Source organism: Emys orbicularis, chromosome 1, assembly GCF_028017835.1.
Source record: "Emys orbicularis isolate rEmyOrb1 chromosome 1, rEmyOrb1.hap1, whole genome shotgun sequence".
NCBI lineage: Eukaryota > Metazoa > Chordata > Testudines > Emydidae > Emys > Emys orbicularis.
In genome coordinates, this window is record NC_088683.1 from 319569770 (window position 1) to 319590404 (window position 20635).

General features: G+C 45.3%; 1 protein-coding gene across 1 annotated transcript in view; it reads left to right on the forward strand.

The window, feature by feature from the left end:
• Positions 1-17588: 17588 nt before the first annotated feature.
• LOC135873064 (probable tRNA methyltransferase 9B) overlaps positions 17589-20635 on the forward strand; it is a 29196-nt gene continuing 26149 nt past the window's right edge. Inside the window, exon 1 of the mRNA XM_065397541.1 lies at positions 17589-17742. Coding sequence (XP_065253613.1) covers positions 17589-17742 — 154 coding nt within the window. The remainder of the gene's footprint in view (positions 17743-20635) is intronic.

Here is a 20635-nt window from a genome sequence, read left to right on the forward strand (position 1 = left end):
ATATGAATTGTACTATGGTAAATTCACACTACTGTGCCTCTTTTGGGTAATGTTGATTGCTAATTTGGCTCCTGAACCTCTGAATATCACTGCGTTAGTAACTTATTCTACAAGTAGTCCCATTACTACTGGGCATCAAGAAAGGTGGTAGAATCAGGACCTAATTAAGTAAATAAATTAGGTGGAATCCTGTCCCCACTGAAGTTAATGGGAATTTTGCCATTGACTTTAATGGGACCAAGATTTCACCTCTAAGATTTATTTTTTTTCTAAGCTGCAGAACTTTCTCTTTTCCGTCCTTAAATATATTAGATTTCCCATCTTTCATCTTCCAGGCATTTTCCTGTTCATCTTGTTTATATATTTCTTCATACACTTTCCTTCCCTCCCTCCCCATTTTGTCTGTTGTCAACTAGGCATACTGATCTTTGCTGCCCCTTGGCTACCTGCTCGACTTTATTTTTAGTGTGTATGGTATAAATCAATATTCTAGCAGATAGAGAGCAGAGGTGGCAAGAGAACCTTCTGTTATGGAGCTGTTTTACAAAAGATATGCTAAGATGGGCAATGGTTTCATTTTTAGACTAGCTTATGTTTTTATGACAATTCAAACATAATTTAGACATCAGGTTATCGACTTCTATTTCATGACGGCTAATCTTAATTGCTATTTTGTACCTGCTTTGAGTTTCCATTTACTATGTGCTTTTGAAAGCTGTGTAATCAAATAAGGCATGTAGTGATGTGTTTATTTAAAAATTTTATTTCAGAAGCAAACAAATGGGCTTTTGCATTACAAAAGTAGTAACTGTCACAAATAAAATACAGCACTTGGTTTGACTAAAATTGTGCAAACCCTTTTATTATAGAGATTCCCTTTTTAAACTGGTTGTAGGTTTAGTGAGGAAGGTCCCTTTCTGCCCACCTGCTCACATGGGAGAATATCAGGCAAGGAGCCCCTGTCATCCACCCATGGCTAGAGTCACAATCAGGAGGGTAGCTAGGGAGTGGGCAGCTTATTTGCCCTTACTCCTATATGGATCAGGAAGACCAAATGCAATAATTGAAGTGTGTAATGGACTGATTTTGGTTCTGCACTAAGTACAATCTCAGTGCAGCCTTCACTATGGAGTTGCTGTCTCCGGAATAACAGCTGTGATCAAACAAACAGAGATCAGAAGACACAGATGAGACTGGGGATGATCCAATAGCATTATAAAACTCTTGTATCCAAAAGACACAGGTAGATTTGTAAGAGGTGTCAGATCATCACACGTATGGGGTGGATTAACAAGAACAGTGAACAGTATTTGTTTGTAGTAGTAGAACAAGAACATAGCTGTATCAACAAAGGAAGGCCCTGATCCTGCATGTGTAGTTACTGACATCTGCTGCATGGGTGGAGGAGAGGAAGCTGCTTACCTGGGCAGTTGGCAATGTTTTCACATCTTGTTCACTGCCAGCTGCCTCCAGGAAGGAACTGTAGTTACTCCTGCAGGCATTAGGGGCAAAAAATTTTCTTTCCTTATGGCTGCTCTGAACCCAAGTGAGAGGGCCGCAATCCAACAGTAATCTGTCTGGCAGTGGCCCCTACCTATGTATCGCCCACTCTGTCATCATTTCCCTCTTGTGTGTCTGCTTGTAATATTGAGGCGTTGCACAGAGATTGCCACGGGGTAGACTGTTGTAGACACCGGCAGTGCCTCATTGTGAACCAGGGGCCTGATCCTATATGGGGCTACCCATCCTCTGCTCCTGTTGCACTCAGTTGGATGTGATGGAAGGCAGCATCTTTCAGGATCGGGTCCCAGCCAATGTTCCCTTAAATTTTTTACGTCCATGTGCAGAATGAATTTTGTTATGTGCACCAATATGGAGGTGATGTGTGGCGGGGCTGGGGCTGAGGGGTTCGGACAGAGTGTGGGAGGGGGCTCGGGGCTAGGACAGAGGGTTAGGGTGCGGGGGGTGAAGGCTCTGGGGTGGGCTGTGGATGAGGGGTTTGGGGTACGGGAGGGGGCTCAGAGTTGGGGCAAAGGATTGGGGGGATGAGGGGGTGAGGGCTCTGGCTGGGGGTGAAGGCTCTGGGGTGCAGGCTCTCCTGGGGCTGCAGGGGGAGAGAGAGATTCCCCCAGCCCTCTCTCGCTGCAGCAGCTTGGGGTTGGGGGAGAGGCTCCTCTCCCGGGCAGCAGCAGCTCCGGCTGGGCTGGGCCAGGCCAGGGGAGGGGTCCTCTCCCCAGCTGCCGCAGCTTTGGCTGGGCTGGGCTGGGGGAGGGGTGCCTCTCCCCGGCAGCTCCGGCAGGGGGGGCTGGACAAGGCCAGGGGACGGACGCCTCTCCCTGCCTGTGTGGCCCTTGATAGCCTGCTGCGTGGCTGCGCAGCTTAGAGGAAACATAGGTCCCAGCTAGGATTTGCATGACGTCTCAAAACACCCATCCATGTCATATGGTATCAACACAGCTATCTTGGAACCCATCTATTGTCCACCAAGGCAGCTGTGTTCATCAGCAAAGATGAAGTGATTAAGGCCTAGAGTGAAACTTTCATGAGCCAGAGGAAGAGCATTTTTAGCAGAAAATCCTCATCTGTGGGACCGTCTTCCTGATGAAATCCAAATGAGCCTAATCTCTTACTGATTTCTGATCCCATTGCAAAATCCACCATTACTCAAAAGCCTTCCTACAATACCAGCACCTGTGGGGAGGGGGAAAGAAGAAAAGAAAAATATGCCAAATCTAAGCAGCTAAACCAGAATTGGAAAGTATAAGGATTTATTGCGTACACATTTCTGTTCTGTAAGTATGACCTACATTCTTTGTTCCTAGATACATACATTTACATTTAGCTGTACTAAAATGCATATTATTAGCTTGTGCCTAATTTACCAAGCAATCCAGATTATTCTGTATCAGACTTGTCCTCTTCATTATTTACCACTCCCACAGTTTTTGTGTCATCTACAAACTTTATCAGTGATGATTTTGTTTTCTTCCAGGTCATTGATTAAAAATGTTAAATAGCATAGGGCCAAGAATCAAGCCTTGCGGGACCCCACTGGAAGCACACCCGCTTGATGATGATTCCCTGTTTACCACTACAATTTGAGACCTATCAGTTAGCCATCTTTTAATCCTTTGAATGTGTGTCATGTTAATTTTATATTGTTGTAGCGATGGTGTGGGCACTTTTACCCACTTGCCACAAGTCACAGAACAAACTGGTTTGTAATCCATTGAGTTATCTGAATTATTGCTAGGAGGAGTGTTGGGACCACATTTCTATCTGAAAATGCCATGTATTGGCGAGCCCTCAGAAATGTAGATTGCATTAGTCATTTCACTAAACAGAGAGCTCAGAATATGAAAAATTCACCACATTTAGTTTCTTGATAATCTGGTCAGCCTACTTTTGTACATAGAATCCTGTATCTAAAAACCAAAACAAAAACCTATTTCAAAGGATTTTTGTATATGTCTCTGGTATCCCTTGAATTGTCTATCATGTCACATACTATTTTACTCAATTGACTAACTGTGTTTGCATCTATGCAAAAAGAGACCAGGTGGGTTGGTAATATCTCTTATTGGACCAACACAGCTACAACAATACTCCAAACAATCTATAAAAAGACTCCGTCTTCAGTGGCCAGAGGCTCATCATATTATTTTCTTCCCCCTAAAGATTTTTTCCACCCACAAAACATTGAAAATGTAAATGTGGGTTCGTTGGTTATTGAAATTTCTTATAAACTTTAATCTTTCAAGTATACTTCAGCTATGCAAAATGCGGATTCTGAGTAAATATTAGTGCAGTTAATGGAAATTGTATAGTAAATGCTTAAGCACGAAGCTGAAAACGACTTCCTTTCTTTGTTCCTAACAGCACAATCCCCTTTCAATGCTTCAGGCTCAATGGGAGTGGTGTGTGTGTGTGTGTGTGTGTGTGTGCGCGCGGGGGAAGGATGTCGGAGGATTTGGCCATAATGCAGCATGTAAAGAGAGATTTTTTTTAAAAGAACTGTGGAAGAAAAAGGGCAAAATTCTTATGGATTACAGTTTATTCTATTTAGTTTATACTTTTTCATTTGTATAAACATGCTCATTTTATAATAGTACAAAGTAGCACTACAGCATTCAATCCAAGATAATCCAATTACTGTTTCACTCTGTTTCTCACTGTTGTATTCTATGGCTTTGTATACACGTTTGATAATGTAAGTAAATTGTAGGGGTGTGTGGAGGTGCCCCCTCTATTTTCCTGTCCATCTCTTTAATGGTGTTACTGTATAAGGTTCAGTACCTCAAAAGAGATTATGAAATTACTTCTTAAAGCTAAAAGTATTAAATGAACACACTTACTGGAAACAAATTTGTCAGTGTCTCAAACAGCTGGAACTTGACTTTCTAAAAAGCGGTGTACCACTGTGCAGAGTTTAATTTAGGCACTTGGGTTTTTGCGTGACAAAGAATTTGATTTTGTAGAAATCACATTTTGTAGAAATGCTGCAGGTCAGGCTCCCAGCTTGTTCTGATGGAAGTGCATTTTGAGGGGCTTATTTAGTTGGATGATGGTGCCCTCGAGGCTCTGCACTAGTTGCCTTGTTTAAAATTTACATGCCATTTGGCATGCTGCTATCAGGCAATGTCAGAGTCTGCTATAATCTGGGTATTCATTTTTATGTCCATTTACTTGGTATTAATACTCATATTTACTTAGCTGTCCTACAGACTCAAAATGTGGCATTGTACTGACTATTTGGCACTTTGACATGTTTCTACCATGCACTCTGCATAGATGTACTGAAGAGGGATTTACAGAATGGTTTGAAAGACTATATTACAGTTTCTCTGCCTATTTGGGGGTTGGTTTGTTTTTTGTCCACACTTGTTATGATCTATATGTCCAGAATAGCATCAGCTTTCTCGGAAACACTAAGATTTGTTGCAGTGTCTCAAAGTGAAGTTGAATTATACAAGTCCCTCTGCTGGATATATGTCTGGATCAGGCAGGCAAGGTATGATTATGTAAATTTGTTGAATACCAGTGGCGGCTGCCATTGTGTGTTTTATAAAAATTCTCTTTAGATGACAAATGAATTGAGCAGGACATCCAATTTTTGTCATAATTGTAGTTAAATAAAATTAGAGCTTCTGTTTTAAGTTTTAACCATTAAACACCCATAAACACCCCTGATACAAATGATGATGATAATAATAATAATAAAATTGCTGTTCATACAATAAACCTGGGGGGGGGGGGGGGACACCAGAAATGGATACTTGTACCTAAGGGCTTGTGTACACAGAGCAGTAATGAGGACTACGGGGTTTGATTTCTAAAGTGCACGAATGCATTGCACATTAATTGGACTGTATAGGTCCTGCTGGTGGGCACTATTGGTTCCATAGTACACTTTAACATAATGCTGTTTGAAACAGTACAGTGTTAAAGTACACTAGAGAACATTACAAAGAGATTACTCCTTACAATATATACAAAGGGAGAGCCCCAAAAATCCCCCAATTTTTGGACATCTACATAAAACTCAAAAATTGCAAAAAATGAAATTAATAAATCCCCCCCCAAAACAGAAGACCACGTATACCAACCACATTAGTGCAGAGGTGACAAACCACATACACATACAGACCCCAGAAATCTTTCAGGCTCTGAATATATGAAACTTATTTGGAAAGAAACTGTTCCTGCATTGGAATCACTAGGGAGAGAGATGTGTTAATACCCATCCCCAAAGAGGCTGAGTTTGGGGGGGCCTGCATCAGTCCCAGTGTCTGCTGACCCAACGCGTGAACAACCAAGCTTGGTACCAGATTTTGAGGATCTGCCACCCAGCCCAGCCCCCTTTCTGTTGGAAGGAGAGGCAAAACCTGACCCTGTTGGCTTAGTACCAGCCACATGATGCGTCTTTTATTTAAAACCCAGTCATCTTTGTATGAGCATATTTTTACGGTTATTTATTTTATCATTTTTAAGACAACATTGATGGTACAGGTACCAGCAGGGCCGACGAGACGGGGGGGGGAAGCTGGTACAAATTACCGAGGCCTGGCGGTCCGGAAGGGGGCCCGGCTTTCCCCCCCTCCCCCATCGCCTTACCGGGGCCCGGAGGTCTGGAAGGGGGCCTGGGGCCCGGCTTCTCCCCCTCTCGTCGGCCCTGTTTAGCCGATCCGCCCTTGCTGGGGGGCCCGAAAAAAAAAATGTTCACCGGGGCCCAAACCCGCTCTCGGCGGCCCTGGGTACCAGATAAGGAGAAAAATTAAACAATCCTAAAAATCCTTAAGCTAATAATACCTATTTAATAGAGAGCAAAAAAGATTGTCACCTTCTCTCACAAAGTAGTAAAATAGCTATGTCAGAGAGAAGTTTGGCTGGTTTTTTAGCTGCATTAGGCCAGCATTGCACCACTCTGCTGGTACAAAGCTACCCTAAAAACACATTCACTTGCTGCTGGAAATTTCCCCTGTGTAGCTGACTAGCAGCTGCTCTTATGCCACCTCTCTACAGTCAGCACAGGTGGGAAAGCGTCTCTGTGTCCTGTTTCTAGAATGGTTTGTTGAGACCTTAGGCAGCCAGGTCTCCTAAGATTCTGCAGGCTGTTCCAAGCTTGTCTTGGAGGAGGGGTGGACCAGTTCAGAGTAGCCCTAGGATGGGAGGTAGAGTGTAATGGTGGCTTCGGGGTAGTCAATTATTTTTTGCCAAGATCCATATTACTTGGTCAAGGTATAGTCAAGGTTCAGACTCCAGAGAAAATAATAATTTATAAAATAATAATTAATAATAAGTAAATAAAAACATTTCAGGGTCATTCAAAAGCATCTGGCGGTCTGGATTTGGCACGCAGTCCGCCTATTGACTACCCCTGTTTTAGGCTACCTTTGCACCTCCCCATTCTGAGTTGTACTAAGTGCTCTTGAGCTGCAGGTTAGGATCTTGCCCAAGATTTGCACAATCCTTGACAACATTCACTCCTGGAACTATCTCTATAACCACAAGCATTCAAATAGTGATAAGAATTTCAATTAACTAATCATTTTATAATCTGGAGGGGGGCAGAGAGACCTAACAGGTAGCTCTGGGGCAAGTAAGAATTGGCATTTTATAAAATTTGGAACATGTTTCTCTAAAAGATGCCCTGTATCAAAAGGAAGCCCCCTTACATTAACAATCCCAGCCTTGACAGCCCAGATTAAGTCAGAGGTTAACTGAGTCAAATTGACGTCATTGACCTCTACCCAAAGTGGAGAATTATTTCTTGATTAAGATCAAAAAGAAAAAATCCAACCTTTTTATTTAAAAAAAAAAAAATTCAAGAAATCTTTCAGAAAAATAGAAATTGCAGCACACGGCGGAACAAATTCTGCTCTAGATCCAGAAGCCCAACCATGACCTCCCCACACTGGGATGGGGCAGGACTGCATTATAGCTGAGTGAATTGGTGTTTCTGTCATAGTTAGAACATAACATAACATAAGAACGGCCGTACTGGGTCAGACCAAAGGTCCATCTAGCCCAGTATCCTGTCTACCGACAGTGGCCAATGCCAAGTGCCGCAGAGGGAGTGGACCTAACAGGCAATGATAACATTCCACTTAGAACATAACATAGTTCCCCAAACAAAGTGAAGTCACTCAGGCTTTGTGGGGGCTTTCATCTCATGAGGACAGTCGTAGGTTTCATAAAATGTACGTAAGTAACAAATAAACAAATAGACAGCAGCTTACAATGAATCTTAAGACGTTTGATAAGCACAAATTTAATCTAATTTTCAATCATTGTGCCAAATTTAGCTAAAGATTATGTGACAAATGATCTTTCTGAACTGGTGCTGTGTGCCTCTTAATTTTGCTTTTCACCCAATCCTTCAGAAAAGCATATTTTATTTTGTATAAGGTAATAGTTTGTGTTTGTGTACTAAATAAAGTATTTACATTCCCAAAAGTCCTGCTTATGAACCAGCATGCAGTCCAAATATAATTATGATATTACATAATATGTACACCGCAGAAGCAGTCTCTTCCTTAGTGACTGCTTAGTTCCTACTAGTTCTCCCCACGTATAGGAACTTTATTCTGAGAATGCCTTTCTGGATTGGGCCTTTACATTTGGCAGAGACAAGCAGCCGCAGTCCTAAAGTGGCTATTCTCTAAATAGATGCTGCTGCTTCTTTCTTTCTTCCAGCTGGTAAGTACTCCTAACTCCTATTACATTTTCCTCTAATTTTCCTTTTTTTTTATTCCAGAGGAGAGGGCATTTTTACACGGAATACTTGTTAAATTATTTTGCCATTGAAGTTTCTTGCCTTTTTTTTTTTTTTTTACATCTAAAGTAAGCCTTTGTGTCTCACTTTTACCTGTCACGTACCTATTTTCTTGCATTATTGTATATTTGTTTGTTTTAATGTGCCTCAAATAGGAAACAAGTTTTAGGATGTTCATCCTTTGAAAGTAAGGTGTGCTTAGCAGGTGCAAACTTGAAAACTTAAACTCCTGCTTTTAAACATAACATAAACAATACCTTTCCACCACTCCCTTCGGCTGATATCAGCCTACAAGTTATTTCCTCCTTTGTAATAAACCGATAGCAAACCTTTGAAATGATGTTGCAGGTTCTTCAAAGAACAGTTTCCCTTTTTATTTCTCTTTCCTCAATATATTTGATAGTACATCATCTTCCCCTTGAAATTACCAACAGCAGAACATTTCAACTATTTCCGCCTGCGTTTTTCTGAAGGCATTTTTTTTTTCAACAAGCTCCTATAGCAGTTTGGTTATTATGAAGAGTAATAATAGTAATTAAAAAACCCTTCTCCTCCAAAGCTCCTTGCATACACTAATGCATGTGATTAATTTTAGGCCCATGAATAGTCCCATTGAATTCACATTCAGCGAGATTACTCATACATGCAGAGTTAAGCACCTGTAAACGTGCTTGAAAAATGGTGACCTTAAGCCTCTGCAACAGCCAAAGAGGAACACGTTGCTGTGCAAGAAGGACTAAAACAAGACAACTAATGGTCATTACTATTTCTCTTTTTCTTTGTATTTGCATTTCTAAGGTAGTCATCATTGCATTATCTAGACACCATCACTTACATTAAAAAGAACAACAGTGGTCTTCCAGGATGAGAAACCAGTTCTCCACCCACTCCTATGCTTTAAGACATTTTCTTGGGAACGTAAGAATAGCCATACTGGGTCACACCAATAATCCATCTAGCCCAGTATCCTGTCTTCCAACAGTGGCCAATGCCAGATGTTTAAGAACAGGGCACTACTGAGTGATCCATCCCAGCATCTGGCAATTGGAGGCGTAGGGACACCTAGAGCATATGTTGCATCCCTGACCATCTTCTCTAATAGCCATTAATGGCCCTGTCCTCCATAAAATCATCTAGTTCTTATTTGAACCAGGTTATACTTTTGTCCTTCACAACATCCCCTGGCAATGAGTTCCACCGGTTGACTGTGCATTGTGAACAAGTACTTTGGTTTGTTTTAAACCTGCTGCCTATTAATTTCATTGGTGACTTCTTGTGTTATGTGAAGGGGTAAATAACATTTCCCTATTCACTTTTTCCCCACACCATTCATGATTGTATAGACCCTTATCGTATCCCCCTTTTTAGTTGTCTCTTTTTCTTTTAAAGATGAACAGTCCTAGTTCCTCCTCGTTGTTTTTGCTGATATGACTACGGCTACCACTCTGAAACCTAGTCTTTTCAGTTTCTCCTGATATGGAAACTGTTCCATACCCTTAATCATTTTTCTTGACCTTCTCTGTGCCTTTCCCAACTCTAATATATCTTTTTTTGAGATGGGGTGACCAGAACTGCATGCAGTATTCAAGTTGTGAGGTACCATGGCTTTATATAGTGGCATTATGTTATTTACTGTCTTATTATCTATCCCTTTCCTAATGGTTTCTAACATTGTTAGCTTTTTTGATTGCCACTGCACATTGAGCAGCTGTTTTCAGAGAACTATCCACAATAACTCCAAGATCTCTTTCTTGAGTGGTAACAGCTAATTTAGACCTCATGGTTTTGTATGTATGGTTGGGATTATGTTTTCCAGTGTGCATTACTTTGCATTTATCAACATTGAATTTCATCTGCCATTTTGTTGCCCAGTCACCCAGTTTTGTGAGATCCCTTTGTAACTCTTTGCAATCTGCTTTGGACTTCACTATCTTGAGTAATTTTCTATCATCTGCAAACTTTGCCTCCTCGCTGTTTATCCCTTTTTCCAGATCACTTATGAATATGTTGAACAGTATGTTACCCACTCAATTTAGGGCACCCTGCCTATACCCTACCGAGGGCTCAGGGTGTAAGGCACCTATCCTTACCCATGGGGCTCAGGAAGAAACCTGGTCAATATAAGTACCCGCCCTTTCCCTCGGGGCTCATGGCTCTATGGGTCTGCAGAACCTTTTCCTCGGAAAGAGCCTTACACAGTTGTGCTCTAAACATCTATTTATTAGCAACACACACAGAATATATATACCAAGCAAATATCTTATGCTCACCACTCCCTATATACAGACAAATTTCATCTGATGGCCAGTCGGGATCCACTCATCTGGGGGTTCCCGGCAATGCCTCTGCACATCACAGTCTTGGGGTCAGAATTCCAGCAGCTTCATGTTGTACTGCAATCCAGAAATGATTCCCAAAGAGCATTGTTTTTCACTTACATTATATAGGTAAAACTAGCTACCTCCTTCAATTTTACTAAACCTATCACATTATCCCACACTCCTAAATAAAAATTTTAACCAATTACATACTGGCACCTATGTTTCCTCCTTCCTGCCCAAGTTTTTTTTACATTTTAACTTTCATGCCCAAACGATAACTTAGTTGTGACCTTCTCTGTTTATGCAGATAGTCAACATAAAAACACTGGTTAGAGCTTATCTTACCATTTACTGAGTCTCTCTCTGTATCTTCCCTAATTTCCCAGCGCCTGGGTGTCTTTACTTAATAACCTTGGTGGTTATAACACTCATTAGGGACCTCTGGTTGAGAACCACTGTTCTAGGTCAAGGCATAGGGCTTGGCTACACTGGCACTTTACACCGCTGCAATTTTCTCGCTCAGGGGTGTGAAAAAACACCCCCCTCATGGAGGTGGAGTACCTACAGCACTGGGAGAGCTCTCTCCCAGCGTTGGCGCGCGACCACACTCGCACTTCAAAGCACTGCTGCGGGAGCGCTCCCACGGCAATGCTTTGAAGTTTTGAGTGTAGCCAGGGCCATAGTAATCCAATCTAAAGGTGACAAAAGGATGGATTGCTGTGGCTCAGAAGTGCAGAGTGTACAAGAATTGGCTGTGGGTGTCTCCTCTGGTAGTTGTAATGACTTCCATCAGCATGCAGGGATCGTAGTTCAGCAATGATGCTATTAAAGGATTTTCATAGTGGTGATGGCCCTGATTTTGCCACTGTTTCTGACCTTGAAATTAACAGGACTATCCAGTGTAAAGTATTATTTACACAATATGATACTCCTGGGGGAATTGTGCGCCACTGTGCGCATTCATATTTCATGTGCTGTGCATATTTTAAATATCTTTTTGCAGAAAATAGCTTCTGCTGAAAAGTTGCTGCAGTTCCACCTTTTGCTCACCAAAAGGTGCTGTGGCACTAGAGCAGAGCAGCAGCTCTTAGCAAGCCCCAGCTATCATAGGCAAGAGAAAGAGCCTGCCTTCTTCACAGTGCCTGTCAGGCCAGGTCAGGAGATGAGGTCTATGGGGAAACAGACAGCGTGGGGCTGCTGGGGGGTTAGACGGGCTCATAAGGGCTAGTGGGGGAGGACAGACTGGGGTAGTGGCTGAGTGGAGGTGCAGGGCCACATGGGCAGGGGTGTGTGTGTGTGTGTGTGTGTGTGTGTGTGTGTGTGTGTGTGTGTGTGTGTGTGTGTGTGTGTGTGTGTAGACCTACAGGGGGAGTGGGGTCACAGGCCTGGTCTACACTATGACTTTAATTCGGATTTAGCAGCGTTAAATCGAATTAACCCTGCACCCGTCCACACAGCGGAGCCATTTATTTCGAAATAAAGGGCTCTTAAAATCGATTTCTGTACTCCACCCCGACGAGCGGAGTAGCGCCAAAATCGATTTTGTCAATTCGAATTAGGGTTAGTGTGGCCGCAATTCGATGGTATTGGCCTCCGGGAGCTGTCCCAGAGTGCACCATTGTGACCGCTCTGGACAGCAATCTGAACTCGCATGCACTGGCCAGGTAGACAGGAAAAGCCCCAGGAAAATTTGAATTTCATTTCCTGTTTGCCCAGCGTGGAGAGCACAGGTGACCACAGATAGCTCAGCTCATCAGCACAGGTAACCATGCAGGCTGATAATCGAAAAAGAGCACCAGCATGGACTGCACGGGAGGTACTGGATCTGATCGCTATATGGGGAGAGGATTCAGTGCTAGCAGAACTTCGTTCAAAGAGACGAAATGCCAAAACTTTTGAAAAAATCTCCAAGGGCATGCTGGAGAGAGGCCACAATAGGGACTCAGATCAGTGCCGCGTGAAAGTCAAGGAGCTCAGACAAGCCTATCAAAAAACAAAGGAGGCAAACGGTCGCTCCGGGTCAGAGCCGCGGACATGCCGCTTCTACGCCGAGCTACATGCAATTCTAGGGGGGGCCGCCACCACTACCCCACCTGTGACCGTGGATTCCGGGTCGGGGATAGTCTCATCAGCTACACCTGAGGATTCTGCGGATGGGGAAGAGGAGGAGGAGGAGGACGAGCTTGCAGAGAGCACCCAGCACTCCGTTCTCCCCAACAGCCAGGATCTTTTTCTCAGCCTGACTGAAGTACCCTCCCAAGCCAGTAGCCAAGACCATGACCCCATGGAAGGGACCTCAGGTGAGTTTACCTTTTAAAATATAAAACATGGTTTAAAAGCAAGCGGTTTTTAATGATTAATTTGCTCTGAGGACTTGGGATGCATTTGCGGCCAGTACAGCTACTGGAAAAGTCTGTTAACGTGTCTGGGGATGGAGCGGAAATCCTCCAGGGACATCTCCATGAAGCTCTCCTGGAGGTACTCTAAAAGCCTTGCCACAAGGTTTCTGGGCAGTGCAGCCTTATTCCGTCCTCCATGGTAGGACACTTGACCACGCCATGCTTGCAGCAAGTAATCTGGTATCATTGCCTGACAAAGCCTGGCAGCGTATGGTCCCGGTGTTTGCTGGCATTCAAGCAACATCCGTTCTTTATCTTGCTGTGTAATCCTCAGGAGAGTGATATCGCTCATGGTAACCTGGTTGAAATACGGGAACTTAATTAAGGGGACAGAGGTGGCCGTTCCTACTGGGCTGTTTGCCTGTGGCTGAAAAGAAATCCTTCCCTGCAGTTAGCCAAGCACGGGGGGGGGGGGGAATTGGCCCTGAGCTTTTCGCATTTGGCTAGCAGGGATCTTCCCTGTTACCAGCCACGCGGTCGGGGGAGGGGTACATTGATCATCCCAGGGAATTCATGGCGGCGGGGGGGTTAGTTTGGTTTCTGCAGGGATCTTCCCTGATACCTGCCACGCGGTGGGGGGAGGGATAAAGCGATCATCCCAGAGAATTGGATGGTGGGGGGGTTAGTTTGTTTTCTGCTGCTGAAGGTTAACAGGAAAACCGCAGCAGTCAACAGGCTTTGCTTGGTATGTGGGAAAGGAGGGCGCAGAAGCCGAAAGACAATGGCTTACCATGGCTGCCTGCAAGCTGAATTCTGTTGCCCGGACCTGCGTCTGTGATCTCTAACACAAAAGCCACAGGCACGCAATATTAAGATGGAAAATGCAACCTTGTACTGAAATCACATGTGCTATGTAATGTGAATAGTGTTTTTCACCATGAAAGAGTATAAGCATTGTTCTGTAAAATGTATCAGTTTAAAAACTTCTCTCCTTTCTTTCAACCCTCCCTCCAGCAGCTGCAAATTTTTCAAGCCTCCCTCCTCCGTCCCGAAGGCTATCTCAGATAAGGTGGCGTAGAAAGAGGACGCGAGACGACATGTTCACAGAAATAATGGAATCCACCCGCAATGAAAGAGCTCATTTGAATGAGTGGAAGGACACCGTATCTAAATTTAGGAAAGATGCCAGTGAACGTGAGGTCTTGAGGGACGCTCGAGATGAGAGGTGGCAGGCTGCAACGCTGGGGCTGCTGCGTGAGCAAACGGACATGCTCCGGCGTCTGGTGGAGCTTCAGGAACGGCAGCAGGATGACAGAGTGCCACTGCAGCCACTGTATAACCTCCCTCCCCCCTCACCATGTTCCATATCCCCCTCACCCAGACGTGTAAGAACGCGGGGGGGGGGGAGGCTCCGTGCACCCTCCCATTCCACCCCAGTGGACAGTCCAACCAAAAGGCTGTCATTTATATTGAATTTGTTCAGTGGCCTTTTACTTCCCTCCTACCCTCCTCCCAAACCTCACCCAGATTACCTTATTGGTTCTCTCCCTATGTTTATAATCACTTAATAAAGAATACATGATTTTTAAACGATAGTGACTTTATTTCCTTTGAAAGAAAGCTGGGGGAACGGGGAGGGTGGGTTGCTTACAGAGAATGAATGAGTCAATAAAGGGGGCTGGTTTTCATGAAGGGAGAAACAAACAGAAATTTCACACTGTAGCTTGGCCAGTCATGAAACTGGTTTTCAAAGCTTCTCTGATGCACAGCGCTTCCTGGTGTGTTCTTCTAATCGCCCTGGTGTCTGGCTGCGCGTAATCAGCAGCCAGGCGATTTGCCTCAGCCTCCCACCCTGCCATAAAGGTCTCCCCCTTACTTTCACAGAGATTGTGGAGCACACAGCAAGCAGAAATAACAATGGGGAGATTTCTTTGGCTGAGGTCAGAGCGAGTTAGTAGCGATCGCCAGCGACCTTTTAAACGGCCAAATGCACATTCAACCACCATTCTGCACTTGCTCAGCCTGTAGTTAAACAGCTCCTGACTCCTGTCCAGGCTGCCTGTGTATGGCTTCATGAGCCATGGCATTAAGGGGTAGGCTGGGTCCCCAAGAATAACTATTGGCATTTCAACATCCCCAACGGTTATTTTCTGGTCCGGGAAGTAAGTCCCTTGCTGCAGCCCTTTAAACAGAGTAGTGTTCCTGAAGACGCGAGCATCATGAACCCTTCCCGGCCAGCCCGCGTTGATGTTGGTGAAACGTCCCTTGTGATCCACAAGTGCTTGCAGCACCATTGAAAAGTACCCCTTGCGGTTTATGTACTGGGTACCCTGGTGCTCCGGTGCCAAGATAGGGATGTGGGTTCCATCTATCGCCCCACCACAGTTAGGGAATCCCATTGCAGCAAAGCCATCCACTATGACCTGCACATCTCCCAGAGTCACTAGCTTGTGTAGCAGCACCTCAGTGATTGCTTTGGCTACTTGCATCACAGCAGCCCCCACAGTAGATTTGCCCACTCCAAATTGATTCCCGACTGACCGGTAGCTGTCTGGCGTTGCAAGCTTCCACAGGGCTATTGCCACTCGCTTCTCAACTGTGAGGGCTGCTCTCATCCTGGTATTCTGGCGCTTCAGGGCAGGGGAAAGCAAGTCACAAAGTTCCATGAAAGTGCCCTTACGCATGCGAAAGTTCCGCAGCCACTGGGAATCGTCCCACACCCGCAACACTATGCGGTCCCACCAGTCTGTGCTTGTTTCCCGGGCCCAGAATCGGCGTTCCATGCCTATAACCTGCCCCATTAACAGCATGATCTCCAAAGCACCGGGTCCCGCGGTTCGATAGAATTCCATGTCTATATCCTCATCACTCTCGTCGCCGCGCTGCTGTAGCCTGTTCCTCGCCGCCTGGTTTTCCAGGTTCTTGTTCAGCATAAACTGCACGATAAGGCGCGAGGTATTTACAATGTTCATGACTGCTGTCTTGAGCTGAGCGGGCTCCATGCGTGCCGTGGTATGGCGTCTGCACTGTTCACCCAGGAAAAAGGCGCGAAACGGTTGTCTGCCGTTGCTTCCTGGAGAGGGGGGAGGATATACCCAGAACCACCCGCGACAATGTTTTTGGCCCCATCATGCATTGGGATCTCAACCCAGAATTCCAATGGGCAGAGGAGACTGCGGGAACTATGGGATAGCTACCCACAGTGCAACGCTCCAGAAATCGACGCTAGCCCCGGTACATGGACGCACACCGCCGAATTAATGTGCTTAGTGTGGCCGCATACAATCGAATTTATACAATCTGTTTCCCAAATTCGAATTATATAAATTCGGATTAATCCCGTAGTGTAGACATACCCACAGAGACACATGGTGACAGGGGCGGATGTGCCTGACTGAATGGAAGAGGCTAGGGGTCAGCCAGGGTCTGCATGGGGATGCTCCCTAACAATCCCTCCCCACCCCCAAAAAACCCTGTTCCATACTTTTCCCACCCATACCCAACAACCCTTCAAGTTCATACCCAGGTTCCTTCCCAGCATGAGCTATCATCCCAAACCTGTCTCCTTCACTGATGGGTTCTAAGGTAGCTCTCAAGGACCGATAGTACCTGGGACAACCTGAAGGAGCCTTGGGTAGAATGCGGAGAGGAGGAGCAAGATAGCCTTTGTAACAGCTACCATGCCAACCATTAGGAAGCCATTTGTAGGCACTAGTACCACAAACCCAAAAGGCTTCACCATAACTAGCCCTTCCATTGTTACCTTGTGAGTCCTGTAGGGAGGCTTGTGGGGAAAGGGTAAAGAATGCAGCTCCGGTTTGCCAACCGGTGGCATTCAGTAAAGGAATAGTGAGACTTATACCAGGACCAATATAAAATCTACACTTACTGATGCCCGCAAACCAGGTATGTTTACTTGTACTGGCTTGTGGTCGCCAGGGTGTGTGGAGTTTCCAGGGGATTTGCAGAGCACTTGATATCTTTTGAACCACTTGAGATGTGAAGTGTGTTCCATTATCAGATTCCATCCATTGGGGGAGGCCGAAGCGAGGAATAATTTCCTTGACAAACTTAAGAGCCACTGTTTTGGCAGTGTTGTTGTGACATGGGAAGGCGTCAGGCCATCCGCTGAATCGATCCACTAAAACAAGAAGGTACCTGTACCCTTGAGTCCTGGGAAACTCAGTAAAGTCTATTTGCCACACCAATCCTGGGCCTGGGGTAGGTTCCAGGGTGGCTGGTGGCACTGCTACTCCTGGTCGTGGGTTATTCTTTTGGCAAATTAAACATTCAGCTTGTACCTGTGACCAATTCGAACTAAGGTACGCAACTTCAGCTACGGATAACGTAGCTGAAGTCGACGTACCTTAGTTCGAACTTACCGCGGTCTACACGCGGCAGGCAGGCAGGGTCCCCCGTCGACTCCGCGTACTCCTCTCGCCAAGCAGGATTACTGGAGTCGACGGCGAGCACTTCTGGGTTCGATTTATCGCGTCCAGACAAGACGCAATAAATCGATCCCAGAAGATCGATTGCTTGCCGCCGAACCAGCGGGTAAGTGTAGACATACCCTGAGATGACCTTCTTTTTTCTCCTTTCTACTGCTTTAGGAGTATTGCATGGGGCTCAATGAGGTAGTGTAGCCTTTTTGTGATGGAGAAGGAGGCAAGCCAGTTGGAGAAGGACCATGTCCATAGTGTGTATGAGAAAATTGCTCCTCACTTCCATGATGCACGCTACAAGGCTTGGCCAAAGGTACAACAGTTCCTTTCAGATCAGGAACCAGGCAGCCTGATTGCTGATATTGGTAAGTTTCATCCCTGAGTATGACAACTGTTTAAAAAGGAATTTAATTTGTTTAGTGTTGATAGTGATCAAAGCCAGGGATGCCTCTTCTCTGTATTAAGCAGTACTTTTGGGGATGGTCAAGGTCACCTTGCCTTAAGCTGCAGGGTTTGAAATGAGTGCTCATCTGCAAAATGAGTGTTTTGGAGTTGGTAGGTACTCTTTTAATCATCATAGCCTGGCTGCCTATCAAATTTGCCTCCTGCTGCCTGCTCTCCCTCTTTCTTCTATAATGGACCTGCTTCCAGAGCCACCCATAGATACATACAAGCCATGGGGCTGTGCAACTTTTCCCATTACCTACTTGTGACGGAGTGTACCAGGCCTTTGAGGCCCCTTGCTGGAGGGCCCATGGTCTTACCATACCCTGCCCCAAGAAAGGAGCAGTGAAGATGGGTCCTCCAGGCCTGCCTAGAGAGGCTGCACAGAAGCAGCCAATCTGAGCCCAGCAGGCTCAGCTAAAAGGAGCTGCAGGGCCTGAGCAGGTCAGTAGGACCAGAAGAGCAAGGAAGGGTGCTTCTTCCTGGTCACAGGAGCTGGAGAGAGAGCCAGAAGATGGGTTCTGGTGGCATTTGTATTTCATAGAATCATAGAATATCAGGGTTGGAAAGGGACTTCAGGGGGTCCTCAAAGCAGGACCAATCCCCAACTAAATCATCCCAGCCAGGGCTTTGTCAAGCCTGACCTTAAAAACCTCTAAGGAAGGAGATTCCACCACCTCCCTAGGTTACCCATTCCAGTGCTTCACCACCCTCCTAGTGAAAAAGTTTTTCCTAATATCCAACCTAAACCTCCCGCACTGCAACTTGAGACCATTGCTTCTTGTTCAGTCATCTGGTACCACTGAAGAGCCTAGAACCATCCTCTTTAGAACCCCCTCATTCTTCTCTTCTGCAGACTAAATAATCCCAGTTCCCACAGCCTCTCCTCATAAGTCATGTGCCCCAGCCCCCTAATCATTTTTGTTGCCCTCTGCTGGACTCTTTCCAATTTTTCCACATCCTTCTTGTAGTGTGGGGCCCAAAACTGGACACAGTACTCCAGATGAGGCCTCACCAATGTCAAATAGACAGGAATGATCATGTCCCTCGATCTGCTGGCAATGCCCCTACTTATACAGCCCAAAATGCTGCTGATTTGGTGAGAAGGAAGAAGATCTGAGAACTTCAGCCCTTAGGTAAGAGTGAAGAAAAAGAGCTACATGGGAAAAGGCTCAGGCTAGCAGCAGCGAACTGGAGGCAACTGCTGTTGATAGTCTCTGGGTTGGGACCCGGAATAGTGGGTGGGCCCTGGTTCTCCCACTGGTGAAGTGGTCTAAGCCCCAAGAACGGGACAAGGCTTAGAATCCCAAAGGCAGGGCGGGATTTAAAGGGCCCAGAGATGGGGCTGAATACCCTGCTGAAGGCAGGCAGTGTGTTGAACTCTTTGCTACCCCAAAAGGGGTTCATCCATTTGACTGTGTGAGTTAGCTTGGCTGCCTATCAGATTTGCCTCCTGCTGCCTGCTCTCCCTCTTTCTTCTATAATGGGCCTGTGTGAGTTGGCCGGAGAGCTGAGCCTCTGAAGACCTACAAAGAAAGGCTGACACCCTACTGAAGGCACTAGGGGCCAGAAAGGCTTGCAGTATCACACCCAGCCATTAGGAGGCACTTGGGAGGTGAATGTCCTGTCACCACTATCAAAGGAAAGTATGAAAGGGCTAAATAGCTGAATCATGTTGCAAATAATTTTCCCTTTTTTATTGTAAGATGATGTTAGTGGATATGAAAAGTTTAATATATAGGATAAATAACTCTGAAATTTGAAGTTTTCTATTTTTCTAAAGTTAAAGCATGGACCATGCCAGGGCAAGTTTCCCTGTACTACCGTGCCAGTGTGCTTCCATGCCTGCAGGGACAACAGGGGCTGGCCAGCTGGTAGTTTTGCCACTGTCCTCCTTCATTCTTTAAGAAGTAACATTGTCTACAAGTTTCAGAGTAGCAGCCGTGTTAGTCTGTATCCGCAAAAATAACAGGAGTACTTGTGGCACCTTAGAGACTAACAAATTTATTAGAGCATAAGCTTTCGTGGGCTACAACCGAAGAAGTGGGTTGTAGCCCACGAAAGCTTATGCTCTAATAAATTTGTTAGTCTCTAAGGTGCCACAAGTACTCCTGTTATTATTGTCTACAAGGATGTTAATAGTGATATGGACACCTCCCCATTAGAAACTGAACCAAGACCATGGAAGGATTTCACGTTGACCACCAAACAGAGGTCTGATATGGCCAGCTCATGACTGCTACTGACCTGTGCTGGATTCAAACTAAAAATAAATAGCTTCTCTACTCCTTTTTCAGTTTGCTAAAATCATCTCTCCAGCCCCTTTCTTTTTTTCTTTCAGTTCTTAGAGTGTTGATGAAAGTGAAGTATCAATAACAATGGCTTGGGCCAAACGTGTAATGTCCGATATTACACTGACTTCCCTACATTGCTCTGTGTGCGCACACTGGGCTTTCTGCTCTACGTGTCTCTTTTATTTCTGGGTGTTCTCATGAATGGTTGGGGTTAATTTCATAGTGGTTTTTAGTGTATTGTGAACTGTGAAAACATAAGAGATACCATTCCTCTGGGGCCAGAGGCCAGCAGCTCGCTGGCTGATCAGCCCCACCTGCTGCACCTGAGAAAGAGTTGGAACTTAATTAACTGACTCTTGGAAAAAGAGGGCAGAAGGAAATGGAGGAGGGGATTGCAACAATCTCCAGAAAGCTGAGGGACCAAGGGCTATTCCCTCAGTGGACTGCTATGGGAGCTACTGCACAGAGGAGTTGTTCCAGGAACCACATGGACAGAAGGGAGATACTGTGGGGTCCTTTT